Source organism: Anomaloglossus baeobatrachus, chromosome 2 (assembly GCF_048569485.1).
Source record: "Anomaloglossus baeobatrachus isolate aAnoBae1 chromosome 2, aAnoBae1.hap1, whole genome shotgun sequence".
Taxonomy (NCBI): domain Eukaryota; kingdom Metazoa; phylum Chordata; class Amphibia; order Anura; family Aromobatidae; genus Anomaloglossus; species Anomaloglossus baeobatrachus.
In genome coordinates, this window is record NC_134354.1 from 328,910,775 (window position 1) to 328,924,619 (window position 13,845).

Below are 13,845 nucleotides of genomic sequence, written 5' to 3' on the forward strand. Positions count from 1 at the left end.
GTAAATGGTAGTAAAATGCTAACTTGGGACTTTTAACTTCAAGGAATTTTATTTCATCTTTATTTAATATCCCTGTCCGTGTAGCATCCTTTATCAATGTATAGTAATTTTCAACTGATTGCTCAGTATAATCAATCTCCACCACTTCATAATGTACCGGATTAGAGAGATTTCTCATGGCCTCAAGTATATAGGTCTTTTTGTCTTGTATGACTATACCCCCCCTTGTCTGCACTTCTGATGACAAGTAGTGGGTTATTTTTCAACTCTAGGAGAGCCGTCCTCTCCCCCTTATTCAGGTTAGACTTAAACGGCGCCCTGTTCAGCGTGAGTTTTTTAAGATCCTCCAGGATTAAATCATTATACGTTTTTAAATGATGTCCCTTACTTTGGAGGGGATAAAAATTTGATTTGACCTTAAACTTAGTATGATGAAAAACATCCAAAGGTGAGTTATTCACACGATGGTTCTGTATGTGGATCTGAAAATGGCGGGTGAGTGTCAATTTTCTGACAAATCTTTGCAGGTCAAGATAAACCTCAAAGTCATTTGAATTTTTCGCGGGACAAAACGAAAGACCTTTACTGAGTACATCTAGCTCTCCTTTAGACAGTGTGTGGCTAGATAAATTGAAAATACCCATTTTTTTAGGATTTAGCGTGGACCCCTTCTTTCTTTTTTGCTGGACCCTAAGTCCAGCCCTGGTTCCTCTGTACTGTTTTTTCTTTTTCCCACTCTGGGTGTTAAAAAATGGGTGATCTGGGACTGTGTGTTCCTGGCCCCGGGTTAAAAAGGAACACATTTGTCCCCCCTTAGGTAATTGTCGATAGTAATGATGCCCTCTAAAGAGTCATTATTTATAGTGGCTGTGGGAAGCCGTGATAGGCATCTCTGAGGAAACCTGTTCCAGTGGTAGTGGGATGTATTCATCATGTACAGACATATCAAGTAGGTCCAGTACATCTCTATAAATAGTATCATCCTCAGTGACTACTAGTTTGGCCTTTTCCTGTTCAAGTTCTAAATCTCTATTTTTACGGATTCTTTCTATTTGTACCCTAAGAGCTTCCAATTGCTTTTTGGTCTCATTAAAATCTCTAGGGGCAGTGTTGGAATATAGCGGGGATTCAATATCTACAGGAGCTGGAAAGGCCTGATTTGAAATGGCAATGATCGTGGGATCCCCACTATGTGCTGTAATAAAAACCTCATCCGAAGTGGTAACCGAGGGGGATTCTATGTTAGGGGTCCCAATGTGTAAGGAGGGTAGCGGCACTTTCTTATGCCCATCGTCAGTCAGAGTAGTGCTATCTTTTCTAGTGGATGGGTTAGAATGTTTTCTATGAAATTTACTATTGAAAAAAATCCTATGTTGACTATTAGATCTGAATCTATGATTAGAAGGTACCCTTTGCTTTCCCTTATGAATTGGGTCTAGGGTTTTATCAGTGATCATATCCTGTCTATCACACTGAAGTTGTTTGGATTTACGAAATATAGTATCTTGTTCTAATTGGGTTAGCTTAGTATTAATATATGAATTGTGAATTTTATATTGAGGGTGTAGATCATATTTATTCAGTTCTTTATATAGTTCATTAATATTAGTAGTTGCTTCATTGGCAATGTTGTTAGTTTTCTTATACAGGCATTGCAGCATGTTCTGCATGCAGTTGGAAAGAATGCCATCCCATTCTGCGGTAAAAATCGGATCAGATGGGAAGGGAGAGTCATGTTTAATTCTCAGTCCCCTGGGACAAAGTTTTTCCTCCATGTAAATCATAAGGAACCTGGCATCAAGCCCAAACCTGAGTTCCTCTTTTAGCAAGTCCTCCAAACGAAGAAAAAGTTTTTTCATACATGTAGTGCCTTCCTCAGAGTACATGTCAGGTAAATCAAGATCCCAGTCGGTTCTATGAACCTCGGGTGCACCTACTGTTTGTAGAATTAATTTTTATCTTGAGGAGAGTCGATTGCTGAAATATTCCATCTTTGATAAACACGACCCTCTGCCGCTGGTTCCACAGACAAGAAGAACTGGTCACGCCAGGTCCAGAAATAGCCACGGAAAATAAAACTGTGGAGAGAGTGCGCAATAGGGTCTTACCCCAAAAACATATAGGGTGAAATGCACGTGGTTTACTCACCAAGTGGAGTTGTGAAAGTCACAACTACTGTAAGGGCATAGATAATCGGTCAGCGGCAGCAGTCACCCCTCAATGGTAGTAGAAATAGGTAGGGAAAAGGTAATTTCAATACCGCGCCAACGACCACTCATGAAGATGATGAAATTAATGTTACTTTATTTCATGCTCAGGTCTGGTCTACGCGTTTCAGGAGGCTCTGCTCCCTTCCTCAGGACAATACAGGCACAAGAAACATCAAAATCTACAGACTGGACACATATACCCTTGGTGTGACGTCATCGGACCGCCCACTTTACAGAAAAAAATCGGCCCTTACAGTAGTTATGACTTTACCTAACGTACTCTGAGGAAAACACTACATGTATGAAAAAACTTTTTCTTCGTTTGGAGGACTTGCTAAAAGAGGAACTCAGGTTTGGGCTTGATGCCAGGTTACTTATGATTTACATGGAGGAAAAACTTTGTCCCAGGGGACTGAAAATTAAACATGACTCTCCCTTCCCATCTGATCCGATTTTTACCGCAGAATGGGATGGCATTCTTTCCAACTGCATGCAGAACATGCTGCAATGCCTGTATAAGAAAAGCAACAACATTGCCAATGAAGCAACTACTAATATTAATGAACTATATAAAGAACTGAATAAATATGATCTACACCCTCAATATAAAATTCACAATTCAGATATTAATACCAAGCTAACCCAATTAGAACAAGATACTATATTTCGTAAATCCAAAAAACTTCAGTGTGATAGAGAGGATATGATCACTGATAAAACCCTAGACCCAATTCATAAGGGAAAGCAAAGGGTACCTTCTAATCATAGATTCAGATCTAATAGTCAACATAGGAATTTTTTCAATAGTAAATTTCATAGAAAAAATTCTAACCCATCCACTAGAAAAAAGATAGCACTACTCTGACTGACGATGGGCATAAGAAAGTGCCGCTACCCTCCTTACTCTCCTCCTCCTCCTTACTCTCCTCCTCCTCCTCCCTCCTTACTCTCCTCCTCCTCCTCCTCTCTCCTCCTCCTATGTTGGGACCCCTAACATAGAATCCCCCTCGGTTACCACTTCGGATGAGGTTTTTATTACAGCACATAGTGGGGATCCCACGATCATTGCCATTTCAAATCAGGCCTTTCCAGCTCCTGTAGATATTGAATCCCCGCTATATTCCAACACTGCCCCTAGAGATTTTAATGAGACCAAAAATCAATTGGAAGCTCTTAGGGTACAAATAGAAAGAATCTGTAAAAATAGAGATTTAGAACTTGAACAGGAAAAGGCCAAACTAGTAGTCACTGAGGATGATACTATTGATAGAGATGTAATGGACCTACTTGATATGTCTGTACATGATGAATACATCCCACTACCACTGGAACAGGTTTTCTCAGAGATTCCTATCACAGGGCTTCCCACAGCCACTATAAATAATGACTCTTTAGAGGGCATTATTACTATCGACAATTCCCTAAGGGGGGACAAATGTGTTCCTTTTTTTACCTGGGGCCAGGAACACACAGTCCCAGATCACCAATTTTTTAACACCCAGAGTGGAAAAAAGAAAAAACAGTACAGAGGAACCAGGGCTGGACTTAGGGTCCAGCAAAAAAGAAAGAAGGGGTCCACGCTAAATCCTGAAAAAATGGGTATTTTCAATTTATCTAGCCACACACTGTCTAAAGGAGAGCTAGATGTACTCAGTAAAGGTCTTTTGTTTTGTCCCGCGAAAAATTCAAATGACTTTGAGGTTTATCTTGACTTGCAAAGATTTGTCAGAAAATTGACACTCACCCGCCATTTTCAGATCCACAAACAGAACCATCGTGTGAATAACTCACCTTTGGATGTTTTTCATCATACTAAGTTTAAGGTCAAATCAAATTTGTATCCCCTCCAAAGTAAGGGACATCATTTAAAAACGTATAATGATTTAATCCTGGAGGATCTTAAAAAACTCACGCTGAACAGGGCGCCGTTTAAGTCTAACCTGAATAAGGGGGAGAGGACGACTCTCCTAGAGTTGAAAAATAACCCACTACTTGTCATCAGAAGTGCAGACAAGGGGGGGGTATAGTCATACAAGACAAAAAGACCTATATACTTGAGGCCATGAGAAATCTCTCTAATCCGGTACATTATGAAGTGGTGGAGATTGCTCAGTATAATCAATCAGTTGAAAATTACTATACATTGATAAAGGATGCTACACGGACAGGGATATTAAATAAAGATGAAATAAAATTCCTTGAAGTTAAAAGTCCCAAGTTAGCATTTTACTACCATTTACCCAAGATTCACAAATGCCTCCACAATCCCCCTGGGAGGCCGATTACTTCAGGTATCGGGTCCCTAACGGAAAATCTGGCAGCTTATATTGATCAGATAATGAGAATACATGTGGTAAACCTTAGGAACTACTTGCGCGATTCCACCCACCTTATAAATATTATCAAGGATATTGAATGGAAGGACACTTTCCGCTTTGTCACACTGGACATTGCCTCGTTATATACAAATATATCACATGTTCTGGGTCTTGAGTGCTTCCAGCAATTCTTGGCGGTCGATGACCGGTTACCAGAGGTGCAGAAAAACTTCATTTTGGAGAGTATGAATTTTATATTATCAAATAATTTTTTTACCTTCCAGGACACACTGTATCGCCAACGGTGTGGCGTGGCGATGGGCTCTAAAGTGGCACCAACCTTCGTCAATCTATTTATGGGTTTGTTTGAGCTACAATATATTTACTCATCCATTTTTTTTAAACATGTAATTATTTATAAAAGATACATCGATGATTTGTTCTTGATCTGGGATGATTCAGAAATTAACTTACCTTTTTTTCTCAAACACATAGAGAACAATAATTGGGGTCTTATTTTTTCCCCCACAGTGAAAGAAAAAGCTATAGATTTTTTGGATCTAACCATCATGCACGAGGAGGGGGTCATTTTGACCAAAACTTTTTTCAAAAAGGTAGACAGTAACGGATATATTGATTTCACTAGTGATCACTACGATAAATGGTTATTGAATGTGCCTAGAAACCAATATCAGAGGATACGCAGAAATTGTACTTTAAATAAAGATTTTATTGAACAGGCTGGGGTCCTTAAAGATAGATTCCCTGACAAAAAATACCCCCACTCAGTGATTAAAAGAGCAACTAAGGAAAATTTAGATTCCAAACAAATCGATCTAATCAAAGGGAACAATAAACACTCAGATACAGAAAATGATCCTAGGTTTTCTTTAAATTTCTTGACCACTTATAGTAGGGAGGGTGTGAGAATAAAAAATATTATTCAAAAACACTGGAACATTCTTCTAAATGATCCTTTTCTGAAGGATGTGCTCCCATCAAAACCAGGTATTACTTATAGGAGGGCATCGAGCCTGAAAAATCACTTAGCCCCTAGTAGGCTAAGGAACATATCCCCAGGACCTACTATTTACAAACCCATGGGAGTATTCAAATGTGGTACAAAAAACTGTCTATGCTGTAAATCAATACAACACAAAAGGTTTTCTTTTGGTTCAACTCCAGGGGGTAATGAGTTCACTATAAAGGGTCATTTGACCTGTTAATCCGAGATCGTTGTTTATCTCATTGAGTGTGACTGCAACATGCGTTATGTTGGCAGGACCACACAAGCACTCCATAACAGAATTAACTCACATAGGCACAACATAAAAATAGGATTTATGCTTCATGGCCTATCTAGGCACACAACCATGGTCCATGACAAAAAATCCAGCCTAAGAGTGACGCCTATTGAACAGATACCCCCTCATACCCCTAATCGTAATGAATTATTGAATAAGAAAGAAACCTATTGGATTTACAAACTTAATACACTTAAACCGTTGGGGCTTAATGAGGTGACTGATTTATTTCATTAGAGGTTCATTTTTTAAAGAAAAAATTGTTTTTATATATTGAGAGTTCTTATGTCTGTGTATTTATATTATAATATTTTTCTTATATACACACATATATATATATATATATATATATATTTTTTTTTTCATCTTTATATTTATATGTATATATATTTTTTTATATATATTTGGAGTTTGCTTTGCTTTTATCGCCCCCTTTTTTAGGCGATAAAAATTTGTTTTATTGCCAGGTCTTATATTACCTACCGATTTATATATTTATTCGTACTTTTTACTTATGTGGTTTAAATCTGTGTCTGGGTTTGTTTTATGCATATTTTTCTCACCTAGGTTTTTTTTATATATATATATATATATATATATATATATATATATATATATATATATATATATATATATATTATAATATAATATAATATATATATGTATGTATATATATATATATATATATATATATATGTACATGTATGTTCTTCCTTGTGTAGCTGGGTTTTACATGAAGTTTTTTAGTTTTTTTTCTTTTTCTTCTCGTTTTCTTTTTTTTCCCAGGGTAGGTGCAATAGGTCTTTTTTCTTGCCTTTGTACTCACTTGACCCGTGGGATCACTGATTGTAATTCCGCTATCACACTTTGTAATTAATAGTTTTTTAATCCCATTGGTGTTTACTTTTGGGCTAATGTTTCTATGGAAGATTCAGTATTAATCCTTTTTCAATAGTATAGTGTTTTTTGTAAATACTTCCCCTGTAAGTTCTAGAGACGGACACATGTAGTCATCCTTCTGTATAATTATAATACTATTTTTTCTCGTCGCATAGGTATCTAGGCGATGTTTTTTTACATTGTGTGGGCTAGACCTACTGATAGCGTGAGGCGACAAGATACACGCCATATAGATACGTTCAGGACTATGCACATTTTTGTTCATTATAATTCCCTTGGTTTGATTCTCTTTGAACCCTCTTTTTAAATACTCATAGTTTTTTTGCTTCACATATACAGCCCCTTGCATATAATTAGATTCCCGTTTATAGACATGATGGCATCCTCTATGGAGCTCACGCTCAATATCTTTTTTCCCACTGCATGCGCAGTAAGAGTTTTTCCCACGCTTCTGAACTCGTTTAGCCTCACACAGCACTTCAGCTTCTTGTCTTTTCATTACCGCATGCGCAATAGTTTTTTTTCCCACGGTCTTGAACTGTTTGACCCCAGCGCTCTTTGCTACTTTAATACATGCATTACCTTTTCTGTCTTATTTCACTATTCTTTCCCACACACAGTTTGTTTTTTATTCACATGATTGGGTTCATCTGATGAAATAAAATATATTCTTTCCCGTGTTCACTCCTGCCCGCACTGATGGCTCAAGGGTTTTAACCCTTAAAAGATATACTTTCTATACTAATTCTATGTTCCTTGTGGGTTTGATTCTGACTTAATTCACCTTTCACATCTTGATTCTGATCTACTTGGGTGTTCTTTTTATATATATTTCATCACCAGCAATAAATACACGGCACTCATTTTTTCTTTTTATTTGGCTAGATCTTTGATCTTGGTTTCCATGGGTATATCCTCATTGAAGGTTGTTCTGATTTGCACCTAAATCATGTTACTACGTCATGCATTGAATGTATAGAATTCCCGCCGATTTTTTTCTGTAAAGTGGGCGGTCCGATGACGCCACACCCAAGGGTATATGTGTCCAGTCTGTTTCTTTGTCTGTAGATTTTGATGTTTCTTGTGCCTGTATTGTCCTGAGGAAAGGAGCAGAGCCTCCTGAAACGCGTAGACCAGACCTGAGCATGAAATAAAGTAACATTAATTTCATCATCTTCATGAGCGGTCGTTGGCGCGGTATTGAAATTACCCTTTCCCTACCTATTTCTACTTAATAAAAATTGTAGTTGCAATTGTGGGATTTCATACATGTTTTGGAGGAAAAAAAAATAGAATTAGTTCTGACCAGTAATTAGGTTTCTAGAAACCCTCCATGACAGCACCACAGGAATTAGCTCTGCGCTCTAACAGGGACAAGAAACACAAAGAGGTTAAATAACCCATCCCCACCTCCCATCTCCAGTGTTTTTTTCAAGTAACTCCACCAGCATGAATGGTCTAAACCTTTTATCTTAGTAATAAACCATTAATTGCGTAACAGGCATGGAGGGAATATATCTGTGTTGTTGTGGAGGGTTCCTAGAAACCGAATTACCAGTAAGAACTAATTCTGTTTTCTCTAGTCACCCTCCAGGACACTACTACAGGAGGAGTACCAACAACCATATCTAGGTGGGGACAACAGCCCGAAGGATCTTTTGGTGGAAGGCTAGGTCCTTATTGTACAGTAAGTTCAGTCTATAGTATTTTAAAAAGGTATGGACTGAGGACCAGGTGGCGGCTCTGCAGATCTGCTCGACAGAGGCATCTGCCTTCTCGGCCCAAGAGACGGACACTGATATGGTGGAATAAGCTGTCAAGTTTTACGGAAGATGTAGGCCTTGGATCTTGTAAGCTTCCTTGATTGCTGTTTTAATCCAGCTGGCGATTTGGTTATTGACAGTCTTCTTGTTTCGCCTCATGATCTTCGTACGGGTTCGGTTCTTTGGAGCCAGGTTACAACCGCTCTGTGAACGTCCAAAGAATGGAATTCCCCTTCTTTAACGTTGGATGGATTCTGACAGAAGGAAGGTAGTATGGTGTCTTCGGATCTGTGGAATTTAGAAACTACCTTTGGAACAAAGGACTGGTCTTGACGGAAGATAATTCTGTCGTCCAGGATTCTTAAGTATGGCTTTTTTGTAGATAGGGACAGTAGTTCGCCTACTTGTCTGGCTGATGTAATTGCTACCAGAAACACAGTTTTCCAAGATAGGGTTCTCAGATTTGATGAGGCGATAGGCTCAAAGGATGGTCACATTAGGCCATTAAGGACTATATTCAAGTCCCAAGGGGGGACCAGATTAAATTTGTCTGGGTTGCAAGCTCACCGCTGACGTCATAAACCTCCTGACTCTTCGATGACTTGCTAGACCTTGATCGAAGTATGAGCTTAGGGCCAAGATCTGAACTTTAAGTGTTCCAGGTCTTAAGCCTTTGTCTAGTCCATTTTGAAGAAAGTCCAAGATCTGTGCCACATTAGGATGGAATGGATCTGGTAGGTCGGTTCTACACAAGGCAGAGAAGGTCTTCCAGATTTTCCCATATATGGCATTAGGTACCAGTTTCCGCCTTTTTTGTAGAGTCTCGATTACTTTATCAGACCAGCCTCTGGCTCTTAGGATCTTGGTTTCAGGAGCCAGTCTGTTTGGTTGAGCTTGTGAAGATCTTGATGGAATAGTGGACCTTGGTTAAAAAGTTGGTATATCTGGGGTAGCAATATAGGCCCTTCGTAGGCTAGGCTGGTGATGGTCCCGAACCAGCTCCTTCTCGGCCACATTGTGGTGACCCTGTCCATCCAAATTTTTAGCCATGTCTAGGCCAACATTGTGATTGGTGGGAAGGCATAGGCTAGCTTGAAGTTCCACAGGTGGGAGAGGGAATCCACAGCAAGGCACCAATGTTTTGGGTTTAGAAGAAAGAAGTGGTTTGTCTTCGCGTTTTGCTGGCTTGCAAAGAGGTCTACTTCCGGATCGCCTTATCGCTTCACTAAACTCTGGAACCCTTCTGAATTTAGTGCCCACTCGCCTAGGTGAACATCTCTTTGAATGAGGAAGTCCACTTGGATGTTCGCAGAGCCCTTTAGATAGAATGCAGAGAGCGATAGATGGTGTTTTTCTGCCCAGGCTAGTATTTTTGTGGACACCATCTTTAGGCTTGTATGTCGAGTGCTTCCTTGGTGACGAAGGTGAGCCACTGTCGTCATGTTGTCTGAGCATCATTTGCACGATGTCCCTGGACCAGTTTATCTGCTGCACTTTGTCTACCGCTTCTAGCACTCTGAAATTTGAGGATCTTTGACTGATCTCTCCTGTCCAGAGTCCCTGAAAGGATATTTGAGCGGCCATGGCCCCCCAACCCCGCTGGCTGGTGTCTGTTTTTAATGTCACCAGGGGGTTCTGATTCTAACAGACCCCTTTTTGGAGGTTTTTTAGGGACATCCACCATGAGAGAAATGATCTTACTGGTTCGGATAGGAGGATCTTCCTGTTTAGAGATCTGGGTGATTCATCCCAAGATGCTAAGATGGGTGCTTGAGGGTCCTTGTTTGGAATTGGGCCCAAGCAACCGCTTGAATGCAAGATGTCATAGATCCTAGGATCGATATGGCTGACCTCAAGATTATCAATCTTTGGCTGTGGAAAGCTGAAACCATGGATTTGATCTCGGTCTGTCTGTTCTCGGGCAGAAAGGATGTCTGCCTGTTTGAATCCAGTAAAATGCCGAGGAAAAGCTTCCTTATAGATGGTCCGAGATCGGACTTTTGTTGGTTTACCATCTATCTCAATCTCTCCAGGAACTCGAGGGTTATTTGTACATGCTGCTGGAGTGCTGGGTCTGAGGGAGCACCTATCAGGAAGTCAACAAGGTAGGACACTATGCAGATATTTTGTTGCCTGAGCATCACAACCACTTCTGCCATCAGCTTGGTAAAAACGCGAGGCGCTGAAGATATGCCGAATGTAAGTGTATTGCATTGGTAATGCAGTATGTGATGCTCGTGGAATACCGCAAACTGTAGGAACTTCCTGTAGGATTGGTGGATTGGGATGTGGTAGTATGCTTCCCCTAGGTCAACTATTGCCATTATGAATACTGGTCCGATAAGAGGAATTATGGACCTGATCGTCTGCATTTTGAATTGCTTGTAAGTTACAAACTTGTTCAAGAGTTTCAGGTTTATGATGATCCTGTGAGAGCAGTTGGGTTTCTTTACTAGGAACAGCAGAGCGTAATGCCCCCGTCCGACTTCTGCCTTTGGGACTGGTGATGTTACCCCAGAATTTTGTAGTTCTTGAAGGCCTGACATGAGTGGGTTCTGCCAGCTTTGAGCGGAAGGGTGGGTGATATGCAAGCAGTGTGGAGGAGAGGAGGTGAACTCTATCTTCAATCTGTCCTTGATGGTGTTCAGGACCCATTGATTTGATGAGACAGTTGACCATTGGGGAAAGAATCTTGATAGGCGTCCTCCTACCGTGTTGGCGGTATTGCTTGTCCTGGCACTGGGTACCATCTTCCGTCTTCTGAAAGGTAAAGATATTCCTGCCTTTCCCTCTTTTGGCATAGCTCCACCGCCCTGACTTCCCTTTTCCTTTGTACTGAGAGGGTTGGCCCTGATGGGGACAAAAACATTTCTTCTTAGGCTTTTGTTCCGGGAGAGATTTTTTTCTTATTGATAGCCTTTTACAGCAAGTCGTCTAGAGCCGGTCCCAAAACGTACTCTCCCTGGAAGGGGATGGAACAAAGTTTAATTTTCGAAGTCGCATCACCACTCCAGAGTTTGAGCCATAGGGCTCTTCTTGCGGAGATAGATAGTACAGCCACTTTAGCAGCTACGCGACTGACTCAGCCGAGGCATCCGCTTGGAACCCTGTGGCTTTCTTTAGCAGTGGAAGGGAAGTTAACAGGTCTTCTTTGAGAGTGCCCCAAAAGAAGTATTCTTCAATTTGTCCCAGCCATCTTTATAAGGATCTTGGCATGCACGTGAAAGCCATGTTAGTGTTCCTTAGGACTGATGACGTCTCCCAAGATTTCCTCAGCAGTCTTTCCATCTTCCTATCGATTGGAACCTTGAGCTGTGAGGAGTCTTCAAATAGGAACACTGTTTTCTTGGCAACTCTAGCCACCTGGTCATCAACTTTAGGAATTTTCCAAGTTCTGGCTGTATCGTCATCAAGTGGGAATCGGTGCTTAAGCTCCGAGGGGAGTCCTAGGCGTCTCTCCTGAGCGTCCCATTCTTGAAGGCTTAAGTCCTGGATATTTTTATGGACGGGGAATCCAGCTCTCTTTAGGCTTTTCAGATCGCCAAACATCTCGTCCTGCACTGATTTGGTAGTTTTCTCCACCTCAACCCCCATGGTGCTTTGTACCACTCCCAACAGCTTCTCCATGTCTTCTAATAAGAAGTATCTTTTACTTTCAGACCCTCCTTCTGACTGACGCAAAATCGTCATCCTCACATAAGCGTCTGGGAGATGAGTAAGGGTCCTCTTTCGAGTCAAAGTCCGATACGTCAACAGGGTTCGGCTCCCTTTTTTTTCGGGTACGGGCCCGCTGAGGGTAGGGTTTGGGAGAAGAAAGCCATAGAAGACTGCACCTCTTGACGTACTAGATTTTTAATCTCGCTGATAAGGGAAGGTTGTTTTTCCCTAACCACCTGATCAGTGCATGGTTGACACAGTTTTTTATTATAGGAGGACAGGAGCTTCTTGGCGCACATGATACATTTGCATCTCAAGTTTTCTTCTTTTTGGGGACAGGATTCTTGTCTCCCCGAAAAAAAGGGAGAGCAGAGCGTCATAGCGGCGCACGCCGGTGACGTCATTTCCTGCATGCCAGCAAGGAGTAGGTGCCGGGTAGCGGCATGTCAGCCATGCTCCACTTTACCTCAGGTGAGGTGTAGGGAGAGCAGGTAGGTCCCGAATACTGGGGAGACAAGAGCAGCAATGGAGGAGGGAAACGGCATGCTCCAATCTCAGCTGCTCAGTTGTAAGGATCGGTCTTCTTTTTTCCCCGTAGTACTCCAGTCACCGAACACAGAGCATCACAGGACCTCTTCGTGCCCCTGTAGGGACAGGAAACCACACTGGAGATGGGAGGTTGGAAGGGGTTATTTAACCTCTTTGTGTTTCCGGTCCCTATTAGGGCTTGGAGTTAACTCCTGAGATGCTCTCGTGTAGGGAGACTAGAGAAAATTATATTACTACTATAATAGAGGCAATTATTGATCCCAATGGATCCCATTCAATATTGTGTATGTAGAAAAAAACAATGCTTTTTTTAAAAATCGTCTGAACTCTACAGTTGCTCCATTACAGCAGAAAACCTTACAGCACATTTAAAAGTACAGTCACTCATATGTAATGAATTCTTTCCAAACCTCAGGTCGTGGGCTCCATAGTCTCACAACAGGGTCTATGCCACTTGTGGCCAAGAAGCAGTAGCTTGGATGTGGTTGTACACAGTTAACAATGGACTCATCTCCTTGCAGGACCCGGATAAGAGCACGAGTTTCCTTATCCCAGATAAAGAATGAGCCATCATCTGAGCCGCTTACTATGTACTGTGCATTACTAGGAGAATCAAAAAGGGAAAAATATAGATTTTTTTCATAAAAATACACTCGACAAATAAACATATACCGTATGTAGAAATTTGCAATTAATACTATTGCTTCATGCAAAGGTGAAAAAGCAAAAAAAAAAATATTACCTTCCCATGAAACTGGCTTCCTTTATATCTGTTGTGGTGTTACAATGACCACAATATCTATGTTTATAATCCAAGCTTTTTTCTCTAAGCAGCAGCTCATCTTCTGAAAGAGAATCCTTCCTGCCCCCAGATCGTAGGCGTACCGATGCTCCCTTTTTATCATCTTCTGTCAGGAAGAAACACACAAAATAAAGCATTCCTGGCTTAACGTGATGGATATCTGACACTGAAGATGACCACACAAGAGATTTAGACAGATGTTTTCTGAATGGTTTGTTAACGGTTGGTTGGTGAACTGGACTCGGCTTCTGCCTTTATCTCTAACCTGGTTTTCATACCCATTACTATATAGTAGGCGCTATTTATATTTATTTATTTATGGGGAAAATAGAACAGCCAATA

The 13,845-nt window shown here is 40.9% G+C and overlaps 1 protein-coding gene across 2 annotated transcripts in view; it reads right to left on the reverse strand.

The window, feature by feature from the left end:
* The window catches only part of WDTC1 (WD and tetratricopeptide repeats 1), a 154,145-nt gene that overhangs the window by 25,799 nt on the left and 114,501 nt on the right, over window positions 1-13,845 (reverse strand). The window contains exons 14-15 of one of the 2 annotated variants that reach the window (XM_075335920.1): window positions 13,444-13,606; window positions 13,112-13,304 (exon numbers count right to left, since the gene is read on the reverse strand). In XM_075335920.1, coding sequence (XP_075192035.1) covers window positions 13,112-13,304; window positions 13,444-13,606 — 356 coding nt within the window. Of the gene's footprint in view, window positions 1-13,111; window positions 13,305-13,443; window positions 13,610-13,845 lie in introns of both variants that reach the window. The other variant, XM_075335919.1, reaches the window with a different exon arrangement.